The sequence below is a fragment of the Perca flavescens genome, chromosome 20, assembly GCF_004354835.1.
Source record: "Perca flavescens isolate YP-PL-M2 chromosome 20, PFLA_1.0, whole genome shotgun sequence".
In the NCBI taxonomy this organism is placed as follows: domain Eukaryota; kingdom Metazoa; phylum Chordata; class Actinopteri; order Perciformes; family Percidae; genus Perca; species Perca flavescens.
The window spans coordinates 27,011,640-27,037,688 of NC_041350.1; the positions used below are offsets into that span (position 1 = coordinate 27,011,640).

The 26,049-nt window shown below is 41.2% G+C and overlaps 1 protein-coding gene across 1 annotated transcript in view; it reads left to right on the forward strand.

Moving 5' to 3' along the window:
- Positions 1–26,049, forward strand: part of gfra4a (GDNF family receptor alpha 4a) — a 385,676-nt gene that overhangs the window by 129,289 nt on the left and 230,338 nt on the right. Inside the window, exon 4 of the mRNA XM_028565152.1 lies at positions 7,413–7,484. Within this exon, the coding sequence (XP_028420953.1) occupies positions 7,413–7,484 (72 nt within the window). The remainder of the gene's footprint in view (positions 1–7,412; positions 7,485–26,049) is intronic.

Consider the following 26,049-nt stretch of genomic DNA (forward strand, 5'->3'; position numbering starts at 1 on the left):
CCCTCTTTCACAAAACATGCATTAACAAATCGGTATTGTAAATGGCTTTCTCTTTTTTCAAACCTCTGGATGTTGGCAGGCAAACTTCTCTTGTGAGCTTTATACATCATTTGCAGAATACTGTAATCATTAGGGCCACATCAAGGGAAAAAAATTAAGGAGGAAGATTTTTTATTTATTTTGCATTTCGAAAATAAAGTCAATGTCGAGAATAAAGTCAAAATTTTCGAGATTAAAGTTGAAATGACGAAAATAAATTCAAATCCTTTATCACTTACTTCAATACAGTAGGTCAATCATTTATGTGTTATTTGTCCACAATATACCAGCGGGGAATAAACGGCACACCACAGAGTAAATACAAAGAAGCTAGGAGAAATATTTTGACTGACTAGCGCTAGCATGTTCCTGGTTTGTTAGCATGTAAGTTAGGGCTATATATATATATATATATATATATATATATATGTGTGTGTGTGTGTGTGTGTGTGTGTGTGTGTGTGTGTATAGTACAGGCCAAAGGTTTGGACACACCTTCTCATTCAATGCGTTTCCTTTATTTTCATGACTATTTACATTGTAGATTCTCACTTAAGTCATCAAAACTATGAATGAACACATATGGAATTATGTACTTAACAAAAAAGTGTGAAATAACTGAAAACATGTCTTGTATTTTAGATTCCTCAAAGTAGCCACCCTTTGTTTTTTTGATAGCGCTGTAAACCCTTGGTGTTCTCTCAATGAGCTTCATGAGGTAGTCACCTGAAATGGTTTTCACTTCCCAGGTGTGCCTTGTCAGGGTTAATTAGTGGATTTTTTCCCCTTATTAATGGGGTTAACCCCATTTCTGCAACCATCAGTTGTGTTGTACAGAAGTCAGGTTGATACACAGTCGACATCCCTATTGGACAACTGTTAGAATTCATATTATGGCAAGAACCAATCAGCTAAGTAAAGAGAAACGAGTGCCCATCATGACTTTAACAAATGAAGGAGGCAACAAGCAGAAGAGATTTGTTTGGGCCAAGAAACACAAGGAATGGACATTAGACCAGTGGAGATCTGTGCTTTGGTCTGATGAGTCCAAATTTGAGATCTTTGGTTCCAACCGCCGTGTCATTGTGCGATGCAGAAAAGGTGAACGGATGGATTCTACATGCCTGGTTCCCACCGTGAAGCATGGAGGAGGAGGTGTGATGGTGTGGGGGTGCTTTGCTGGTGACACTGTTGGGGATTTATTCAAAATTGAAGGCATACTGAACCAGCATGGCTACCACAGCATCCTGCAGCGACATGCCATCCCATCCGGTTTGCGTTTAGTTGGACCATCATTTATTTTTCAACAGGACAATGACCCCAAACACACCTCCAGGCTATGTAAGGGCTATTTGACCAAGAAGGAGAGTGATGGAGTGCTGCGCCAGATGACCACAGTCACCGAACATGATCCCAATCGAGATGGTTTGGAGTGAGCTGGACCGCAGAGTGAAGGCAAAAGGGCCAACAAGTGCTAAGCATCTCTGGGAACTCCTTCAAGACTGTTGGAAAACCATTTCAGGTGACTACCTCTTGAAGCTCATCAAGAGAATGCCAAGAGTGTGCAAAGCAGTAATCGGAGCAAAGGGTGGCTATTTTGAGGAAACTAGAATATAAGACATGTTTTCAGTTATTTCACACTTTTTTTGTTAAGTACATAATTCCATATGTGTTTATTCATAGTTTTGATGCCTTCAGTGAGAATCTACAATGTAAATAGTCATGAAAATAAAGGAAACGCATTGAATGAGAAGGTGTGTCCAAACTTTTGGCCTGTACTGTATATATATATTTATATTTTATCGTCATCACAATATCAACTGGCGTAGTGAATACATTGTGAAAGGCTGCGACATATCGCGAAAGACACTCAGATTTTTTGGTGTTAGTTGGAAGAAAATATCAGCAGAAAACTGCATAAAAAAATAACTTCTTTTTTAGTGGTGCCTTTTATATTCAATGATCAATTTGTTCAATAAAAGAATGTTGGAAATGATTTCCTTTTGTTTGTTTTAAATTCAACAAGCTATATGTTGTATTTTAGCAGAATACTGAAAGCAGCAGAAATGCAGAACATTTTAATATCTGTTTATTTATCGCAAGTAATATCGGTATTGCATATTTTCCTCATATCGTGCAGCAAGATGTACTGGTGAATTTGGCTGTGCCACTTTCTGATGCCACCAGAATTAAACTACAGGTGCTTCTTTCAAGAGCCACCATTTTGATGATATCAAATAATTATGCATTGTTTAAGCAGCACAGACACCAATTTCAGCTCCCACTGTAGCCCCAGTAAACAGTGATGCAATGCAACCACAATAAATGTGAGGAAAAATCTCACTTTCAATTGTTCTCTTTTTTTTATGTTTTTTTGCTATCGCTTTCTCCGCCTCCACATGCAACCCACAGCAGAGCGAAACAAGTTCACACCCGTTCCCTGGAGGCTGTCAGACTAAAGCAGGCGAGGTAGATACACCGCAAGACTCGACTAAAACACTTCATTACAAAATCAGTGCATCCCAGAAGGCACTGAACATCTCAGGTCTAACAATGTGGGAGAACTTGAGGTCAGATATTCTTTTAAAAGGTGGTGAAGTTTTGCAAAGCCCTGCTCTGCACACATTTAAACCTGAGCTGCCAACCCAGACCTTTGACTAAATAATTCATGTTCTGTTCAATTTCCCCTATGCACTGTACTGTACTGCACAGAAACATGGTCTGGGTGAATCCTCTTTTTTTTTTTTTTTTTTTTTTTTGGTTGGCTGGAAGTCCATTAAAACAGTTTTTTTTTTACCATAGCCATTGAGAATACTTTAATACTGAAGTTCTGGTTGGAGTAAATCCTTTTACAGACAACCGCACAGTCTCCTCAGCATTGTAAATTAATACTTCTAGCTGGGAGGCTTTGGCTTCCACTAATTGTTAAAGTCACAACATAATGTTTTTTTTTTTTCAGGTTACAAAGGTGTTTCTGTCAATTACTTTTCGTTGAAATGCCAGTTGTTATTGTATGTTGTGATTGCTGCAAGGTGGTTGTGGTAGAGGCGGGATAATCCCCGCCAAACGTGTTGTGGATTATCCTTTGAAATTGAATCACTGTTCTGAATTGATATGCTTGCCTCAAAGTTGCTAAGCAACCTGCGTAACCTTAGCAACATGCTAAACATTAGCAGGCACAGAAACGTATATATAAGTGTGCAATTTTCGCTTTATACAGTAACTTTCAACGTGTTCAACAAAACAATGTAAATGCTCTTATTTGCATTTTATTTTGAAAACATGATAATTTATTCTGGGCTGTGTGTTTGAGGATGGCTGCTTTGTGTCAGATTGTTCTTTGTTTTCCAGCTCACGCATTCTGCAATCCAACACAGCGCTTGTTTTGGATTATCCTGTACATCTCATAAGTTGATTATACTGCAGAGTTGTTTTACGTTGATTATACTGCAGAGAATGCAGATATTACCATGATTATTCACTTGCTATGCACTTTAGGGGTATGAAACGGTTGGTGCACATGTGCCAGATTTTTGCTCTGCCGCACAGTGAACTGTGTTGTGCTGAACTCCTGACGATAACCGCCTGGCTTTGGCAGCTGTCGCTTTTAAAACACACTTTTTTGGGGGGGGGACGCTCTTGCAGGTAGGCGGGTTGTCCGGAAAGGTTGCCATGTGGTGGTGTGAAAGCAGCTTTAATCATACAAAACATGACATCTCTTCCTTTCTGTTGTGGTATAGAGAAGGTAAAGTGGTGACCATGATATGGTACTGAGGAGACAGGAAGCTTGCTGATTGCCTGACAGCTCATGGTCCCTGTTGGCCTCAACTGAGGAGGTTTTGACAATATCTGTCTAGAATGTTCTTTATGGCTGGGTACCAAATTCAATACTTTTTAGGCACTGACCGACTGACTTGCCTCTAATATCGAAAAATGCCTCGTCATTCAATACCCAATTTCAATACCTAAGGAGTAAATCTGATTAGCGTCAGTGAGCCAAGAAGCATGCAGCATGCTTCTACTAAGATCTAATAATGCTGCTGATTGGCTGTTTAACATTACACGTCGCAGAGGTTACTCACAGAGACACGGCTCACATAGTAGCAGCTGAAAAATAAAGTAAATAAGATTTGTGTTGTAATTTCTTTTTGTTCTATACAATTGGTATTCATATGTTTCGGAACCAGTATCGAAGTCACGGTATTGGTAGTATTGAACATTTTTGAACGATACCCAAGCCCTAATATTCTTCATTCCTCTGTTTAACCTGATGAAGGACCGAAACGTTGTATTTCTCAATCAAGTTTATTGCAAATAAAAGGACAGTGGACATGTCCTCCTTCCTATATACGCACCTGTCTACAAGGAATTGAAGGTGTGCATGAGCCTCCACAGTCAAAATACATCACCCATCTGCTGCCAGCTACAACAGCCGCCAGTCATGTAGCAGTGTAGCTGGTTGTCCTGCCAATCATTGAGGAACCTAGCAATCATCTGTCTCCAAGTGGCCTTCGGACAGCATCAGAGTGATGTGGTTACAAGCTGTGTGAAGACAGTGAACTGGTTGAATTGACACATGGACAGATAGAACCTCAGCTAATGTATTTCACATATCCTTGTAGTAATCACGCCTTTTTATAGGTTATTTCCTTCATGTATTCGTTGGGGCTAAGAACAAGTCTGCTATTTGAAATGCTCAGCCACTGAATTCCCTTTTTCATGTGTGTCCCTGAAACATCTAGGTAATTCCCCGAGGTGATCTGCACTGAGCCAAGTGTAGTGATGTGAGCTCTCAAGTTAGGGAACGATTGATTTATTTGGCCTTACATGGTTTTCACTGCTCTTTACACTGCAGCCCCGTCTCATTTCTACTGAATGGTGGTGGTGTTGGAGGGTTAGTGAGATGGTGAGCTTTTTTGAGCCACATACAATATTCTTGCTGTCATAAAAGCAACCAAGTAGCAGCAGTTTTTACACCGTAAATTAAACGTTGAGTCAGGTTTTTGGTTCAGGGAGCCGTTATTAAATCTATTGAGTATTCTAAAATATAGTTCATACAGTAGGTGCCACTGGACAAATGAGCATTCTTTGAAAAGCATTCTGTTTGTAAATGGGTGGGTTTTGCCCGGCAACACCAATTTAGTCAGTTTCAGCCACACATAATTCCTAATGCATTCGGTGGGAAAGAGGGAAGAAATGGGTTGAGACAGGCAAAACGAGGCAGCTCATGAACAGTTTTGTTTTGTGGCATTTCAACTGAATTTACCTGCACCATTGGGTCAAGCCGGAGCGTCCAGGCATGCCTCGGGATGAACTTCAGTGCTTAACATATCTGACACCTTAATGGTTGCGACAGACGGGGATGTTTGTTTAGTCTCCGTAAGGAAGAGAATTGTTTTCAAATTATTTCTGTACTTGCCTGCTGCTTTGCACCAGTCAGCTGATTGCTCTGCCATGTGACTGCTCTGCTTATGCTTCAGGGGGGCGTGGCTAGACCCGTTTCAACTCCACCACTCAAAGAATCTGAATCGAGAATCGATAAGAACCGGAATCGAAAGGAAGAATTGGAATTGGAATCAGAATCGTTAATATCCAAACGATGCCCAACCCTACTATTGACCCCTTTAAAAAAAAACAGCTGAAGACTCACTTATTTAAACTGTTTCGGGATGTTGTAATGTTGTGTTTTTTTAAGTTATATATTTATTGTTTTATAGCTTGTTTCTTTTTACTGTTTTATAGTCTTAAGCACTTTGTGACTTTGTTCTGTAAAAGGTGCTATATTAAATAAACATTTATTATTAATATAAAGTTAGCTTCATGAGTTGGTTGAACACTATCTCCAGCTGACTTTGTAATTATTTTATTTATTTTTTTTACACTAGAAACCTGTAAAAGTATTCCTCACCAGTTGATTATCCATGCATTGGACATAAAGTAACAGCATTGTTTTTGTATTGCAGATTAAATATAATGTTTTCAAACAACTATGTTTAATTTTTTCAAGACAAAAGGCTTTGAGGATGATAATTCTCTGTAGGTTTATCACTACAGGTGACCCCTTTCACATTGTCATTTGATACGTTGTTCTTATAAATACATCAATTATAGCCGCTTAAAATGCTATTTTAGTTTGGCTCAAGTGTAAATTTCCCAAAACCAAATTAAGAGCAGAACGGAGCCATGAATGCTACTCTAAACTTTGTAGAAACACAGTAGCTTGCCGTGCCTATCTCCATTTGCTAAGCTACTATTGGGTGAGGGGTTTGTCAAACAGTGTTTTGAGGTAAAAAGGGGTTGCAGTGTTGCAAGCTCAAGCTGCAGGCAATTACTTTGCTTTCAAATGCTACATTGTTCAGTTCCTGTTGACGCCATGTAGTATCCCTCCTACGCTGCTGCTTCTCAGAATGCAGTTACATAAAGATCAATATTTCCCAAAGACCCTTTCAGTCCCATCTTTTCTCTCAGATTGCATAGACATCGGAGAATCTCATTGTTTTTCTGCATCTCAGAATTCAACCAAGGTCATCCTTGACCTTGCCAGTCTGCTGTTGTACGTAGCTCTGACGCAACGTGAAAATGCATTCGTCGTTGGAATGGAAGGGGTTCCAGTGGAGGGAATATTTGCAGAAACCGGTGCCATGTGTCACAGTGCCGGTCAGGGTCTGACTCCTTCTCTTTGATTGCTCTTAAAGAAACTCATCAAAACATGGAGGATAAATGTCCAATGTCAATGTTCTTGAGCTGTTTTCACAGCCTGAATGCCAGCTGAATCAACTTGAACATTTTTTTTTTTTTAGTTCCCCTAACTGCCTGTAGCACAAATGCTCATAGTGTGTCAGTGGGGGTTTGATTAGGTTATTCATCGATACTGAGTCACTACTTCATCAGGGGCCGGATGAATAAATTGCACACATTAGTGATTATAAAAAACACATGCAGTGAGATGAATATTTTACACCAGGAACTCACCTTTATGAATCAACCAAGAGAGTGAATTAGCAATGAGGCATGCACATCAAAGAGGGAATTTTTATTTCTTCGTGGTAGTTAATATTTATAGTCTCAAAATAATAATGATTCTGCTCATATCAATTCATAAATCTATTAATCTATAAATCTAGTAAATAATGAAGTGCATTCAGTTTAAATCAGTTTACATGTAGTAGCTTTGTGTAAAAACACAGCGGTGGCGTCGGCACAGTTGATCTGTGTCCCAACAGCTAGTGTAATGTGCCGAGTGTTGGAGCCTCAATCTCATCTATAATATTTGACTTTTATTGTATAGATTTAAATCAGTATTACCAAGATATTACGATCAGTCTCACTATTATTTGCCTAACTCTTAATTTCTCTCTGCTTCTATCTCAAAGTCGCAGTTTGCAAGCAGCCCCATCTGGCAAGGAGTCGTGGAGTGTCCCTAAGTGAACAGACGTCAAGTCGCAGTGAGTATACAGATATTTGCTCGCAGCGCTGTGTTTGAAACCAGTTCAACAGCAGTTTAATTTTGTGCATGCTCAATTTCATTTCTAGTATATTGCTGCCTTCAGGAGAGAGCAATGCTGTTGACTTGGCTTTTACTGTATGCATGTCTAAACCAGGTTGAACAGGAGTGGTTCAACATATAAGTGATGCTAGTTGTGTGATTGGCTCAGAGTAAAAGCCTATGAGAATATCAGTACACGTCATATCTCCCAGTTTTACCATGTATTAATCACATCCGGGATGTATCAGCAGCTGAAAGTATTTCAGGTACAATGACAACAAGTGTCTTTTTCTTTTAGTGCCAAAAAACAAATGAAGTAATGTTTTTCATCTCCATCATGGGTTCACTGCACATCATGAGTCACATTCAATCTAAAGACATGAAGTCATAAGTTGTTTTGAACTGCTGCCCGCTGAGCTCTTCAATTCATTTTGCCATCTTTTGTGAAATCACATCACTGAAATTAAATGTGAGCACATATGCAGTTAAAGTAGTGCACACAGTATTCAGCCGGACTCCATTTCCTATATGTCACACACACACACACACACACACACACATACACACAATGAATACAGAACAGAGAATTACCTACTGTGTTATTTTCACTGCATGATCACACTGATTTTACTATCGCACGTTTCTGCAGAAAATGTATAGGTTTATCTTTGGCATGTAGTGGAACTTCTTCAGCAGTAATGCCGCTGTCAGCAGTGCAAACAGAAAGATGATTACAGGGCAAAATTATCTAGATTGCCTGTCTCGCTTAGCATCCAGAGAGATCATAGCACCAAAGAACACAGAAAGGTACTTGCCTCGCAGACACTTGTTTATAAGATAATATCTTTCTACGATAAGTCCCCATTCCCAAGCTCCGCCCCAAACAATATAAATGTATATGAGGGAAAACTAGGGCAAGCCTGAATCAGAATTTCAATAGACCACATTTTTGTTTAGACTTGCAATTTTGGCAGTAAGCACCATCACACCCAGAATATCAATCAAAGGCTGTTATTCTTATGTCTCTGAGATATGTTTTGAGCGAGACACCACTCTGCTCAGTGGAAGTGGCAGCGGTGAAAATATCGACAGTAATCGCTACCAGCAGCTGATGTCACACATTGTTATTTCTTTCCCCTCTATATGAATTATTCCTCTCATATGAAACAACGGAAACTCTGCCACCTTTCTCTCCCCCACACTACTGTCAACACCACAACATTTCCGAGACCTCTGCGACCCCTCCATACATTATACAGCTACATTAACTGCTGTTCTACTTGCTGATTCCCTTGCACAGTTTTATTGGACCGATGCTCAGAGATATTTGGCTGCAGAGGCCAAAAATAGAAAGGGTGATGATGGATCGTAAAGTATTCCGTTTATTGGACTTAATGGAGCTCAGTTTATGGTGAACCTTTGAAATGGGAGTGTCAGCGGCGTATTATAGTCGCCATAAAGCCCCCTGCTTCCTTCAGACCAGTGTATGAATGCAGGCCAGAAACATAGTCATATTTTGGAAAAGAATAATTAATGAGAACATTGTGAAACATGGCGTCAGCAGAGTGAGGCCAAAAACTAGCCACACGCGAAGCGAAGCACTGCGATGCATAGATTCGTGCCTGATCGGGCGCCTGATCGCGTGTCTCGCTCTAGACACAGCTGAGAAGTCAAGACAGCCCAAAAATATTTTGCAAAGTATCCGGCTGCGCTGTGGCATTCCTGTGTTTGATTACCTACCTGGCTTGACACATTTGTTCGCAGCTTGCGACCGGAATAGGCGATCGCTGCAGCGCGCGGGCCGGCACGCCCGCTCCGCTCCTAATCGCAGCTGGTATGAACTGATAACAATAGATTGGATAACATGGGCGACGAAACGAACACTTCCACGTCCAGTGTGTTTTTAGCTCAATGAGTTTAAATGAAGGTATTCAAAGTCAGAATTCAGCTGCTCATTGTGTTGCAGTCACACTTTGTCATTTAATTACTGTGTGGGTTTGCCTTCAAAAGAAGTTAGAATTTTAGAAAATGATTTCCAGGATGCGAGAGCTGTGAAAGCTCCACTTGGAGTGCTCTCTCCTGTGTTACCAGCCACAACCTGACGGACATTTCCGCCACCCACTGTTGCCTCAGCTTGACTGAAGTGAATAGAGGAGATGATGGGCGCACAAAGATGTGAGAATGTCGAATTGGCAGGCTGTACCGGTTTGCCTGCAACCCCTCAGAAGCACATTTGAGCCCTTACAGCTGATTGACTCCTGGCTCAGCCTCATTAGTGAATTCGCAGAGGAAGGTTCCATGCAGGTGGGGGTGGGGAGAGAGTTTCACAGAGCATGAAGGCCAAATACACCGCTTCCCATGACAATACCAAGGACTGCGTTCTGCTGACCACAGAACCATGGCAGAGTCCTTGGCTCATCTAAAATGCTGTTTCACATAATGGGAGCAAGCTGAAAACAAATAAACCAACCTGATAATGAGGCTTTCCCTCAATTTCTGTGACATTTTCCCAATAAGAGTCATCCGTGCTTTTAATAGACAACAAACATCTGTGCTGCTCGGAAACACAGTCTAATTTGTTTGGTAATTGTTGGCTGAGCACAGAGCGAGCTAACCATGTTTTTGTCGATACCTATTAAAGTTCTTAGAGCTATAATACAATGATTATTCATTACAGTATGTACTACTCTCATAATCCAGCTCCTGATTTAAGAAGGAAGTAGGCTACAGTAGTAGTAGTAGTATAGTAGTAGTAGTAGTAGTATGTTTTTACAGCAAGAGTCCTGTGAAAACCAGGTATTTCTAAAGTTTGGCCGTTATTCACGAGCAGCGCGGCTGTAGAGACAAGTGAAATGTTTGGACGACTATCGGATGAATTGCCATGAACTCTGGTGCAGATGTTCATGCCCCCCCGGAAGCAATTTTAATAACTTTGGTGATCCCTTAATACGTCTAACATTTACGTCTAATACTTTGATTGATCAAGAAATGCCTGCAAAACATTTCATTCAGCCTCAGCTGTACTTTGGATTTAGTGATTAATGGTAAATGTCAGCATGCTAACACGCTAAACTAAAATGGAGAGCGAGGTAGTCATTAGGCTACCTGCTAAACGCAAAATATCCTCATACCTAAACGACAGAATAGGTTGATTTCCTATGACTCCCAAAGCGATATGAACGTTCTAATTACTGCCACACGGTGGCCGTTTTCAACACGTGACCGCGGTGCTAGTTTTAATAATGCCAAAACTGCCAAAATATGGACGGAACTGCGTCACTGACTAAGGTCTTCCGAGTGAAAGTCCGGTTTTTTTTTTTTTTTTTTTACTCATCCTGTCACCTGACTTCCTTGTTTGCTTCCACGATAATTACTGCGGCCACGAGATGTCGCCACGTGACAGCACACGGAAATAATGTTCGTTATGAGCTGCTTGCACAATCGTATACGGTCGTTTTCTGGTTGAGGACGGTCTGGCGAGTGTCTTTCCGAGAGGATACATGTATTATACAAATATGTTTAAAAACCATTTCATTTATTTTTTAAATTATTGTCCCTAAATTTAAAACACCCCAGTGAGCTTGTTCTGGTGATTTGCAGAAACTGAGCCAAAGACTCAAGATTCGAGACTTTTCTGAATGTGTGGATTGGAAATCACCATTATTTGAACATCATTTCGATGACATGCTGTATATTTTTTTCATATTTTTTTTATGAAGCGTGTTCTAACTACATTTTCAAATCTAATCATTGAATCGCTGTCAGAACAATGGTTTTATGTAACCTAGACCTCGTTATACTCTGTACTTCTTTGAAACATGAATACTCACAGTGGAGGTTGTTTGCTCTTAATGAAAGGTTTCTCTTTCAGAGATCCATGTCTGTTGCCCAGGTAGTGATGATGAAATCTTTTAGATAAAACCGTTGCCACAGTGCTTTGAGTACACGTGAGGTGTCTGAAGTACATGTTAAGAGTTGTTGGAAGTTTTTTCAGAGAAGTGGGTGGTGATGGCGCAGTGGATATGACGCAAGACACTTAAACCATAGTTGCTCCAGAAGTGTGTGACCTCTGACATATCTAGCAATGGTAAGTTTTGGATAAAAGCGTCAGCAAATTGACATGTAAAGAAGGACACGTAAAAGGACATGAAACAAATGTACACTATAAAGTACGACACATTTTAAAATATAAAACCAGACCTTGTTTGTGTCTGGATGTCGATGAAAGACTGTTAGCTGTGATGTATTCAAAACAGTCAATTCAGCAATACATACTATATTCAGTTAGCTGTAATTCTGATGCTTTGCTAATTAGTGAGGGAAAATAATTACACTCACTCTTTCCAATTGGTGTAATCGCAGATGCACAAATTAAAAAAGATGGACCATGAACGCAACTAAAAACTCAAAAATCATCTCCTTTGAGTTGGTGGCGAGAAACACGTGGACATGAGCAAATAATATATCATCTACTGTTGTTGGTGTGTTTGTAAAGGGAAGGAAACTGATGTGTCACCCCCGTCTAAGCAGCTTCACATTTTAAAATCTTCTCTCCAGGCAGAGATGTTAGCCACTTTTTGGAAATTATGACATATTTTCTAACAAAATGACTGATAGTAGCAAATGAGGAGGAATTACAGTGTTCTTTTTACCAGCTAATAGGTAACTGATAACCTTGGCTGACAAAATGCTTTTAAAAAATGAATAATCTGTCTGTTAGGTGCTAAATGATGGACTTCGTGGCTTGATGTTTTGTCTTTAATGCGAGGAATCACCTAGGAATAGAACTCCAGAAATAGTAAAAAGTGTTATTGTCTGCCCAAGAACAGAAAAAAAAATGTGATTCTGGTTAATGCTGACATTTAGATAACGCTGATTCATGCAGTTCTGACCGAAAGGTTGAAAGTCAAATAAATGAAGAGTATCTTTTCAAAATGAGATATGGGCGGTTTGAAAAACAGTGACATCAGTTATTGCTGTTTTGAAGCTAAAATTCAGTGGATTGTGGATTTTTTTTTTTTTTTAAACTCTTAGCTGGTGTACAACATCAGCCTGGCTCCACCCTCCTACGTACTTCTGCTCAATTTTCATTTTCCTTTGTCTGGGTTTGCGGTATATTCTTGGGTTTTCTCCGGCCAAATATTTGTCGGTCCAATCAGCGAACAGAGGGCGTGGCTGAGAATGATGACGTTGAGGTCGTGACGTGCGCTAGTTTGAGTTATAGTGCTGTAATGGCGGCGGAGAAAGATGCGGTCCGTTGTTGCAACGCTGCCAAATCTCCAGAAGTTAAAGCCCGAGCAAGAACAATCTTTGCTGAGTTTTGTTGGAGTCCATAATGTTGTGGCCCTCCTCCCCACGGGGTTCGGGAACAGTTTGATTTTCCAGCTCGCTCTGTTAGTAGTGAAGGAGCTGGCTAAGGCTAACGCTAGCGATGCTAAGCCGATAGTTGTTGTTGTCTCCCCTCTTGTTAGCCTGGTCCTACTGACCGTACATAGGAGGGTGGAGTCAGGCTACCAGAGTGGCTCTGGGCAGAGCCAATAGTTTTAAACTTCAACTGAGTACCCGCCTTCACTTGTCAGTGGAGAGTGGCCAGACTCTCTGTACAAATGAAATGGACCAGAGTCTGGTAGGACCAGGCTAGTACAACATATGCTATAACTACAAAAAATGTAAGTATCCTATGATCTGTATTTAAAAAGAATATTGAAATAATGGTGATCACTCTGATGACCCTTTGGATTCGACCCGTCCTACATGGCAGGAGGCCAGTTCCATAGGAGAAATCAGTCGCTTGCTTCATCATCCGCAGCCTCGATTCTTTTCTTTTGGGTTGTTAAATTGGGACTTAATTGCGAGACGGCAGCCAGCACAATAAAGGCTGAGAGGTGCTGACAGAGGTAGGAGGTAAAGTGGAGGATAGATTGGACCCTGCTGGGGCCGGGTTCACACTGCTGAGAACAAAATAGAGGTCCTTCTCAGTGATGGTGGCTGGGGGAAAATGCTGCTCTTGAAGAGAACGCGGAATGGTGGTCTGTATTGACTTCTTGTGTTGCTGCTGTTTTAATGTTGATCAGAACAAAAACAACACTATTAGACACAGCAATCTACAACAGACAAAACAATACAATAACAGAACAGCACTAAAACAGACAGACAAAACTGTCCAAAATACCGTATGTCCTTCCAAAATCGTTACAAACTGTTACGCTGTTTAAATAAGTTAGATTCATGACGTGATAATTCTTTGGTTAAGGTTGAAGTAGGTTAGGGCACAAAAATGACTTGTTAGGTGTAGGCTACATTTACACTGCTACGTTTAGGTTTACGTCAGTAGCTTTTGGTTGCAGAAAAGACGTATAAACGGCAGCAATAGCGAAAAACAAGACAAGAGATTTCTTTGTTTGGACTGATGATGAGGTGGAACGGTTACTGAAAGTAACACGCGACTACAAGGCGACATAGGCGGCAGAAAACACAGACTGGGAGTCGGTGCAAACCAAATACAGCAACATGTTGGAGCGGTACCAGGACAATTATCCAGCGGCAGAAGAAGCCATGGCAGTGGGGAAGGAGTTCCCACACAAGAAGGACAAAATCACAAAATGAATGTAGGCCAGCTAACGTTATAATGTTTTACAAAAAGCATAGGCCTATGTGATGCCGGCTAAGAGCACAATAGTTTTAAAGAGGGTCGTGTTTTTAGCCGTATATTTGTACGAAAGTTGCGCACAGCTTTGTGTTGGCGGATTGTGTTTTAACCTTCCTTTTTGTGTAGAAAGTTGCACACACCTTTTACTTTAGGCTACTTAGCTAAGTATTCCCATGTTTTGCCACTTTTTACTTCTACTACTTTTTTAACCCATATACCAGAGACGTAACAGGGAAAGATCATGGTTTTAGTTCAAATAAGTTCTTAGTTAAGGTTAGAAACACCCTTGTTGTCATGGTTGCAATAATGAACACATGGTTAAGATTGGAGTGCAGGCTTTCAAAAAAAAAACAACAACGTGGAATTCCTCCTTTGCTCCCGTCATAATAACCGCGGCAGCCAGAAGGCTCGTCACTTGAACTGAACACAACAAATAACTGAGCACTAACTGGGGGCACTTACTGAAGAGACTGATGATGCTGCTGTTGTTCTTGGGAGGACAGCCCCAACAAAACAATACGAAAACCCATGAGACAATACTTTAACAAACCGCAAGTACTCACTAAAACAGACTAAACACATTGACAAAACAATACTACAACTACTGAAACCAATAAGACAATACCTAAAGAAACAGAAAGTACTTACTAAAAACAGACAAAACAATAATGAAGACAACAATACTGACAAAAAGACAAAACCATAATGAAAAAGACATCAATACTAAAACAGACAAAACTATATTAGTTCAAGTTACTTTATTGTCCCCCAATGGGGCAATTTGTTGTGCAGCAGATAGTATAATACAAATCACACACAATTACACACACAATACAGAGATTACCTTGCAGGCATAGTTAAAAACAATAAAAAAACAATAAACAATCAATAGTAAGTGCATAAGAATAAAAAAAGCCACGTGTCAAGTCCTCAACATTATCAATAAAATCTGCAGAAGTGGTCTACCGTAAAACTTGCATTTGTTTTGAGAACATTTTACGTATCCTGTGTAGACTATTACAATGGCTAAAGCGAAGGAAATAATGCAAAGATGGATTTAGGGCGGAAACCTGTCGCCTGCTTGTTTTCTCCGACATTGAGCATACATCGCTTTCAGTCTAATTATGACTCATTCACAGTAACGCTGCTTCTGCTCATATGAAGGCTGTGATTCAGCCCTCCTCATGTCTTTTCTACCGCAGTAAACCGCATATAGGCTTTTTCCACCTGCTGCTGTCAAAATAACTTTTTCTCGACTTTCTTGTTCAAGGTGCCTTACCGCCGCCGTGGCCTGACTGCAGCGTCATTGTGGTGTCAGTTTAGTTTGGCAGCAGAGTGTAAACACTAAACCTGTTATTTTGAAGTGTGTGCAGTACAGTTAACGGCGATCTGTCTCTTTTAAAGCATGATGTGGATTAGAGTGTCTGTGCCTAATGAACTAGATTGAAATGTAAATGTGACTCACTTGAAAGCAGCTGCTTAATGATGAGTCTGTTTGTACTTGTGCTTTAACAAGGACGCCGAATTAAATGTAACCTTGTATCGAGACGGCGTGTTGGATCATTTGGCTTTTCAAAACTGCCAATTTTTGTATGTTATGTCAACAATTTTTCTTTCAAAAAAAAAAGAAAATCGTCTGGCTGTGTGACATTTCACAGCTTTATTGTCAAGTCACAAAAAGCAACCGTGTCAAATATGTCAATTAAAACCCCAACAGAAAAAAAAGCCTTTTATTACAAACACAATCACAGTCTTGAAGGTGGTTCTCTGTGAAAATAAAAGAGCAGAAAGCGTAGGTTGTTTGTCTCACTAATGTCACTCATTTTACTTTTAAAGCAGGTGCATTTTGGAAAATGTGCTCTTGAACTACACCTGCCTTGCGTTAATGGAAGAAGCTGTGCTGCTGGAGGTGAAGGGCTGCAGCCCTCCAGGGATCCTTGACAAAAAAGCCATTAGTCTCCTGTGGGTAATACCCACTACTTTACATCACAATATATAATGGACTTAACATGCCGGTCGTGTAGCTTTGTGTTCTGTATTTTATCTATCGTACTGGGATTAATCCCTGAAGGCTGATAGATGCTAAATGAATATTTATGACCCCAAAGAGTGCGCGTGAGTACAGTAGACGCACACAGCACAAACCGCAACCTCCAATTTCACCACAGGTGGGTCTCAGTGTGCGTGGTTGTGCGCCTTCAAACTGGCCGACATAATCAAATCCTCATACTTTTAACCAAAGCACTCTGCTGTAACATTAGTGTATAGATTTTGTTCAGTGGTAAAACGACCCCTACCTCTCTGGCAGCGTGACTGCACATTCCTGAGCTGAGTCGGCCTGTGCTGAGCAACGGTACACCACGACAGAAGACCCAGAAATTGTGTGCTGTAGAGATTTATGTTAGATTGCATGTGGTGTTGTTTGAATTACCTGTGCTTTCCCTGTATTTTTTAAAACAATGGGATGGGATGATTTGATTGGTTGTTGAATAATTAGGCCCCAACTCCCAGCTGTAGGGATTCTCCCCTTGTATGTATAACACTGAATGGAACCCGATTACGCTCTGAAGAAGGCTTTGTGTCGAAATGCGTCAGCTGTGATTTATTGTGATGTGAGCCTGATTAAATAAGTACAATGACAGTATTTTATTCCTCTTGGGAAACCTGAGATGTGCTACCTTCACTCTTTGGAACATGCCTATTAGATTTTGGGTTTAGCACTCCACCAAGAATCTACATTGACGAAGCGCAACCTCCTTTTTCAACCCAAGACAAAGTTTTTAATCGGGCAAATTGTGTATTTTGTGTTGTTTTCTTTTATAGAGTTGCATTGCATTAATGATTAGCATCCAAACTTTTGCCGTACAGTAATTGTTACATTAATTTCACCAATTATATTCTCGGTTAATTAATTTCAACAAACTTTAGAAAACCCCAGCGTCACGCCCCAGTGTGTTTTGTGCGAGCATCTGTTCAAACCTTAAAGATATTCCTTTTACTTTCACATGAGACAAAGAAAAGCAGCAAATCTTCACAATTGAGTAGGTAATCCAACAAAAGCAAAGTGCTGCTTGGCACATAGTAAAGCTAAAGTTGATAGAGGAAATTGTTGGTTCCTTATTTAGACGGTGTTTACCAACCGTCACTTAGTAGAGTAGCTTGCAAGCGGTGACATGTCCACAGTAGTCTGGATCAATGACAGTTTGTGTCCGGGATAATTGCTGGAACATCCGACGCCGGGGTCTTGCCGTTCCCAAACAAGATTGTCTTTGGGAAACGACAACAAACTTCGAGCTAGCAAGCTACACGCTGAAAATGGCATGTTTTAAAGAAAATTTGGATCATGCAACAAGGCAGGCCTGCTAGTTTGTTTTATAGTTAATGATTGATTTAACTTCATTTAATATTGTATATGGCGTTATCTTTTGCCGGGTGCAAATGTTGCACCAAAACAAGTTCCTTCCTGGGACTGTTTTGCAGAGCCACCGTCGCTGCGTTCAGAGATTAGCACCGCCCAAGACAATTAGAATATAGAATAGAATATCTTTATTGTCATTGTAACAAATACAGCGAAATGAAGTGCAGTCCTTGTCAGTGCCAAACATATATGAGGTAATATATACCATAATAAATACATAGTAAAAAAAGCTACTACTGCAAACATATTATATTAATGCTAAAAACACATGGGAGACACACTCATACAGGCATGTCCACAGTGACTTGTAAAAGGCGCTGAGTAACCTGACAGCGCCTCAGATTTGCATTAAAGTCTTTCTGATGCCATTTTAAAAATGTGGAATGGCTTTAATGCAAACGCCGAAACTCTCCCACATGACATGTCTGTTGTGTGGTTAAGGGCACTTCTTAAAATAATTTTGCTGCAATGCTCGCTCGCTCTTTTTAACATCAGCCGTTTGCTGGGGTTGCACGAAATTGCAAATCAGCGGCTGGTTGACACTCCCATGTTTGCAATGAGGAAGAGAGAAAGAGAAGGGGGGCGGGGGTGCAGTGAAGAGAGGAGAGCAGAAACAGTATCCAACACCTGCAAATGGAAACTGTCATAGCCTGATAACAAACCTAGAGGAGGTTGAGCAGAATAAACACTAAGCTCTCTAGCGTTGCTGCCTAATGAGGTTTTCAACGAGGCAATGCAGTGAGATGGAGAGAAGTGACTGGCACTTGCGAGCGTGATTCACAAGGCGTGCCAGCTCCCGTGACCCCTGCGAGGATCTGTAAGTCTTAGTGGCCATACATTTCACTCCTCTCAGCGACTGCGATCCTATAGAATATCATAAAAGGGAGTCACCGCCACGGCTGGCCGCTCAGCCCTGTCTTTGATTTAGGGCAGGGAGACAGCCGGAGACACTCGCGCAGCCTTGCATGACCAGAGGCAAATGAAACGGGAAACTGACCACCTCATCTTCTCAAGGGTGCCTTTGGAGGTTGGGAGAGCGTTCAGGTGGGGTTGGCAGGGGCGGTGAGGTCGGGGGAGTATATTTTACTAACGAGGACACACTTGGACACCTATTCCTGTACACCCAGAGATAGGAGAGAGAAATAAATTGTATTCTCCCAATGCAACTGAACATGCATGCAGCTGAACATTGCAATGCTGGATTGCTGGAGAGCTTGCTATCTGGACAGCTACAGTGTATCTATTGATTGCCTATACACAGATATATAGATAGTAATTACACAAAAAAAAATAGGAAACATATGGTAGGTGAAAACAGTGAAACCGTGTATGCCGGTTGCTTGCTATCTGTTAGTGATGTAACAGTCTGGATCAACAGAAGTACATTTCCAGGATAATTGTGGTTCTCTGTGTGTTGCCCGTTCTCAAAATTCCTTCGCTAATTTAAACCGTTCACGTTACTGTATTGTGTAAACAGTTAACTTCATTTAATATTGTATGTGGCGTTTGTGGGGTTCCACCAAAACAAATTCCCCCCCTGAGACAGCCACCAGCGCTGTGTCCGGAGATTAGCGCTGCCCCAAGACCATTGTGATTTTTCTCCTATCCCAGAGTGTATTTATTAAAAACACCATCCTATTTCCATGTTGACCTCGATCCTGTCAACAAGGCTCATGGTCCACCCCTGGCTCACCTCTTTTGAAACCTCTGCATAGAAAGCATTGCTTTATGGAAGAACAAGGACCAAGATGATTTTGCAAATGGAGAAAGAGAGGACTGTGAAATCTCATTTGAACTGCACATTAGATTTAGTTACACATTCCAGATGTCAAATACAGCGTCTTTTATTTCAACATTTGATAAGTCAAGGCCAATACTTGCCGGATGACATGCAGCTCAAGTGTCTGCATTAGTCCTGCATTTGTGTCAATTCGCTAAGGCTCTTAACCAGAATGTTTTTGAGTGATTAAACAGTTCTGAGTAGTTTCAGTAGTTCTGAGTGTTTCTTAAGGACACTTTGGGTAGCATGCCTCCTCTGCTGATCTAACCTGTGATCTTTTAATTACAGGGATGTTTTTGTGAACGCTAGGCTACCCTGCCACCTTTAACTCCTTGTGTCGTTCACGGTTCACAAGTCCATAATCCAGTTAGGTTGTGGGAGGCACGGCCTTCATTACAAATGAAATGCTCCATGCACATCGGGAGGAGGAGAGGGGAGTGTCATATTAGCAAAGTGGACTTGATATTATACGCTGTCATTTCGCTGCCTTGAGATCTGCTTTGACATTGTCAGAGGAAGCCTTCCTCTTCACGGCACTATAAGTGGTCCAACTCCATTATATGCTGCAATGACACTTGAGCCACAAAGTGCCAAAAATGTAAAATTATGATTTTCCAACAGTCTGACTATGACCAAGTGCTGTTAAATTGCCATTTGGTCGATGCTTTGATCCTACGCGGTGCTCAAGCATTGGTGGTAAAAGAACCCCAAACCCAGTCCACGTTCACTTTAGGCATGTTTGAATAATTTACTTAAAGTGTGGTATTTTTTTCCTCCTTCAGTTTGGATGAGTTGGACAGGTGAGAAGAATGCCTTTCAAACAGTGCAGGTCACTTGCTCTGACAAAGTAAAACCTACCAGCAGCGGGAAACAATGCTTAAGTGCACTCAGTTGAATGGGTATTAGAGGGTACATGTTGATATCTTCTAGCAAACAGATCCTTAATGACCTGTGGGCAGTCTGGAAGGATGCTCAAACATTTTCTTCATGTCTTCTTGATCTCATAAACTCACAAATTCATCTGGATTTCCCTCGTGCTTCTTTTTAACCAGAAAAAAATGTTTTTTTTGCACAACAGTATCTGCTTGTTACAGCACTTAAACAAAGCTACAGTATAATGCTGACAGTGAGTTAAGTATTCACACCCAAGATACAGTGTTTTTTATGGCTGCAGCATTACATCAAATTGAAATATTTTAGATGTCTTGTGCATAATTTTACACACATTCTCTTGGAATTCAGCCTGACATATTTGTATCCCTGGAAACCTAGGGTATCTCTACGAGAATTTAGCATAAAGTCTGGCAGAATTTAGTGATGTAAACACAAAGAGGGTGAATTATGGCAACAAGTACAATCATGTCCCTCTTGGTTAGCTTAAGGTGCAGGGACAGGATTTATATTTGTTTGGATTCCTCCTTGGCTGGGTGTGATAGGCTAAAACACCTGTCAATCAAGGTACCTTAAACATTCTCTGTAAACCCTCGTACTTTTTGATTGACCGTAATGTTTAAAAGCCGAGACAAACGTCAGAATAAGTGAAATTAACTATTAAAGCCTAAATGTTTGTTGTTACTTTCTCCCTTCAGTCATCAGTATTTAGCGTTGGCATTGGACATAAATTGTGCTTGGTGTGGAAAAACTCTCCGCCTTCATGCCTTAGTGCCGTTGACCTACACCGCAGCACACCTAATGAAAATACGCACATTTAAATGTCGCAATGAAATTTATGACACATTATCATAAGGTTTCAATTTTGCGAGCACGCCTGTGCAAGTAATTCAGTATGATTATGTTCAAAAGTTCATTTTAAAAACAAATAGGTGAGATCAGTGTGGGGACACTGATAACAAGGCTCTTTTTCTCTCGTCTGTATAATGAATGGAATAATCAGCTCAGTGAGGCTGCTGTCGAGAGAACGTCAGCACAAAACCATTTCTCATCCACACTTCTTCTCCCCCGATGGGCTCATTAGTGTGCTGCTGAAAACCACTGCTATACAACATATTTATTATTTACTATCTTTTTTTCCTATTCTTTTTTTTTTTTTTTTTTGCCCGCTTCCTTTGTTTGCACTGCATTCTCCTGCACACTTCACATTCATGATCAAACTCTGAACTATGGCCTACTCGACTTAATGTGGTTCTCTTACAAATGTTTTTTTTTCTTCTTAAAAGAGATAATGGCATGGGTGAGATCCAGAAATCCTAGAATGTTTTTTAGAGCAATTAGCACAAGATCCATTGCCTTTCAGTCAGCGTGATCTTTGCTCTACTTATTGTGTTATGACACTTTATAGCTGAGGTATTGCAGTTCTTCTCCTCTTTGGCTGGCCATAGTCATCCTTGCTCAAACGGTCACTGCAGACCTGATTATCTGCCAGGCGCAGTGTATGGAGCGGACTGTTGGAAGCCATTTGTAGCTATGTGCAAGCACAACTAGCCACAACTTCAGCCTGTCCGTATCCAAAGGTAACGTCTGCGGAAGCTGCACGAAGTGTACAGGAGCTCGACATTTTGTTGGCACAATTCGGAAATGCACAATTGAAAATCTTTTAAGACAACACAAAGCTACGCTTTCTGTACTCCCAACAAACTCTCCCTGGCACTCCTCTCAAACTCTCTCACTTGCGTCCACACCGCTGTCTTCCAGCAACAAGTCACCTTTTTTTTTGAAAAGAGCACTTTTAGTGTGTGTACGTTGACGGTCGCTATTGCCCCATAGGGTTACATTCAGATGATGTGGTCCTGATGGCATCATCGGCCTGTGACCTTCAGCACTCACTGGATCGGTTCGCAGCGGCTGGGATGAGGATCAGCACCTCTAAATCTGAGGCTGTGGTTCTCAGCAGGAGACAGATGGAGTGCTTACTCCAGGTAGGGAATGAGTCCTTACCCCAAGTGAAAGAGTTCAAATACCTTGGGGTCTTGTTCACGAGTGAGAGGACAATGGAGCGGGAGATTGGTCGGAGAATTGGCGCAGCGGGTGCGGTAGGGCTGGGCGATATGGACCAAAAGTCATATCCCGATATATTTTGGCTGAATATCGATATACGATATATATCCCGATATTTTTTTCCGCAAAGTGAGAGCAAATGTTCAGTCAAAGCCAAAATCAAATATGACATGTCACAAGTAGTTTCATAGAGACAGTTGCAAAATCAAATAAATAATAAACCGGTTTCTTCACCTGGTTCATGATTAAATGCTCAGCTGTTCAAATAACAATAAAATGTAAACCTAAATACTGTATAACAGGAGTACCTTTTTTGAAATCAAAGCTCCATATTTGTGATTCGTTCCAAAGGTCAATTAAGCTTTTGATATTAATATAATCTACTTTGTTCAAAATGTAATGCCTCATGCCTGTAAGCCTAGGTTTATAGTCCCATTCTTCCACTTGATACTGCTTCCACTTAAGTAAACTAAAAGATGAACTATCGACTACAAAACAAAGAAACTAATTAATGTGTTAATACAAAGAATATTTATTATGATCGGTTCACAGATCTGAGTCCAAACGGAAACTTCACCCTTCTGAACTAAGAGTTTCTGCTTCAAGGTGAAGTTTAAAACAGACTGAAATGTCCAGGCTCATTCCTCCACTATTTATTTCTGTATGTATTTATGCGTTACATGTCATTTTAACGGGCACTGAGCTCCAGATCCTGCAGCTGCAGACGGTCTCTGCTGCCCCGCTGTAGCTTCTCTCCGTCCGCCTGCCGCCGCAAACTTATTGGAACTTTCCCCGATATCGACATACAGGTCGTCCTGGACTACGTGTAAGATCCTACCGATCACCACTCTGTCTTTGGCTGGTCCGATTTGGATCAGCGGGGACCGCGCAGCAGCGAGGCAAAGCTGTGTTTTTCCGGGGAAGAGACGCTGCGGCCGGCCACGGAGCTCTCCGCCTCCCGCTGCCGCCGGAGCTCAGGTTGCTGGTCAAGGCGGCATACATAATCATAAAACACATTGTCACCTGTTAAATGTTATTCATTGCTGTTTGTTCTTTTCATTTCCTCTATCAAACATAATTAAGCAGTACAAAAGTCCGGCATCTTTAGCGTTGATCTGAATGCTTCGCACCCCTGTTCCAAGATGGCGGCGGTTTTGACGTATGTTTAGAACCTCAAGGCGACATCTGTGTATATATCTATGGGAGCAAGGATCACATTTGAACTATATCGATATATGCGATATGGTCTAATTCCATATCTCATTTAAAAATATATCGATATATTTTTAATATCGATATATCGCCCAGCCCTAGGGTGCGGTATTACATCCAATTTATCGCACCGTTGTGACGAAAAGAGAGCTGAGCCAGAAGGCAAAGCTCTCGATCTACCGGTCAGTTTTCATTCCTACCCTCACCTATGGTCATGAAGGCTGGGTCATGACCGAAAGAACGAGATCCAGGGTACAAGCGGCCGAAATGGGTTTCCTCAGGAGGGTGGCTGGCGTCTCCCTTAGAGATAGGGTGAGAAGCTCAGTCATCCGTGAGGAGCTCGGAGTAGAGCCGCTGCTCCTTTGCATCGAAAGGAGCCAGTTGAGGTGGTTCGGGCATCTGGTAAGGATGCCCCCTGGGCGCCTCCCTAGGGAGGTGTTCCAGGCACGTCCGGCTGGGAGGAGGCCTCGGGGGTGACCCAGGACTAGGTGGAGGGATTATATCTCCAACCTGGCCTGGGAACGCCTCGGGATCCCCCAGTCAGAGCTGGTTAATGTGGCTCGGGAAAGGGAAGTTTGGGGTCCCCTGCTAGAGCTGCTGCCGCCGCGACCCAACCCCGGATAAGCGGACGAAGATGGATGGATGGATGGATGGATGGATGGATGGATGGATGGACGAATGGTTACATTGCAGCCCAGTCTGGGCTGCCGGTTACAGCGTTCTCGCTCAATACTGGACCAATTTCAAAGATTCTTGTTCACATTAGTCATATTGGACACCAATCCATGGGAAAATAGGTTGGAAAAAAACTCCCCTTTAATATCCTGCACTCTAACTACACTACTGCCTTTTTTTTCCTGCATCTGTTGTATAGTCATTACTTTACTCAATGCATCATGGTCTTATTTCTGCATTGCAAATGCACCCTACACATGGTGGAATAGAATCCTTTGTTTGCTGTTAAATCTCAAGTCAAATTGTCATTGGGAAAATAATTTTCATAGTACTTGTAGGCCTTTAAAACATGTTGGATATATGAATGTTTTTTTTTTTTTTGTGAGCCATTTTTATCTAGCCCTTCAGAATTCACTTAACTGCAGTAATCCCATACAACTTGTTAGAAACCATTTCAGAAACATAATGCTGTACTCACACACTTTTTTTTTATAGCGCATGGAGACTAGGCTGTGTAACTTTTCATACATACAAAATTTAGAATTTACACTGGAAGACAGCACACAGAGAGATGTGAGATGTTTATTTAAAGAATAATAATCATGTGAGAATCCAAACATTGAGGCACAGGATCGTGACCAGAGAGTTGATGTGTAGAAACTCTCGGAGCAGCAGGGAACTTGGACCTATGGGAGGAAAGTTAATGACTAATTCAACAACTAGCGTCGACATGGCCTTAACCCCACACTGCTCCGATGCAGCTGCTCGGTGTTCACCAGTGTGACGCTGGGGAGCGCCCAGCTGTGAATGTGATTGTGTGCGTGTGAAACAGGGAGCTGCTGGAGTGCAGCGTGCATGCTCAATCAACTTTCACCTGAGAAATAATATGGAAAGTGATTAGTGCCAGCGGAGGTTGTATTTGTATTGCATACCTTTGCATTAGTCGTTCTCATATTAAGCTTTTGATCAAACCAAAAAAAAGTTGAATTTGAAGGTAAATTAAAGGCAGTGGCTTTATGTTGTAATGTGCGTGCTGTCATAGTTCACTGTCTGCTGTCTGTTGCTGCCAGTCAATAAAGAGACGCAACCCTCAGGACAAGACATAAAGTAAGCTGTTAAACCCGGTAGAAAAATATTGATTTAACAGGCATATTTATGACTTTATAATTATCTCACCTTTGCTGAACATTGTGGCAACAAAAGACAAGTACGGGATAATGGTGAATGCTTAAACATACTGTGACACTTGTTGAAGTAAGATTCAATTTTATTTATAGTATCAAATCATAACGAGTTATCTCGAGACACTTTACAGATAGAGTAGGTCTAGACCACACTCTATAATTTACAAAGACCCAACAATTCCAGTAATTCCCCCAAGAGCAAGCATTCAGTGTGACAATGGCAAGGAAAAACTTCCTTTTAGGCAGAAACCTTGAGCGGTGAGGAAAACTTCCTTTAAGGGAGAAACCTGGGACAGACCCAGGCTTTTGGTAGGCGGTGTCTGACGGTGCCGGTTGGGGGTGTGATGAACAGTGGCAATAATAGTCACAATAAAGATAATGGATCAGTGACTAGAAATAGTAGTTGTTGTAGTAGTTCATGGCGTAGCATGATGTAGCAGGGCATAAGAAGAGTAGTTAAGTCAGGACACAATGTTTGTGAAAGAGTAATATCTAATTCAAGTTGGCTAACATTAGCCACCAGAAGCTACTGGTCAGACCAGACCTAGCAGCAAAGCCCCATCAGCAAAATTGTATAAAACACAGTAAGGCTGTGTTTTACTACCCGCAGAAAGTAATTAAGAACATTTACTCAAGAAGTGCACTCAAGTA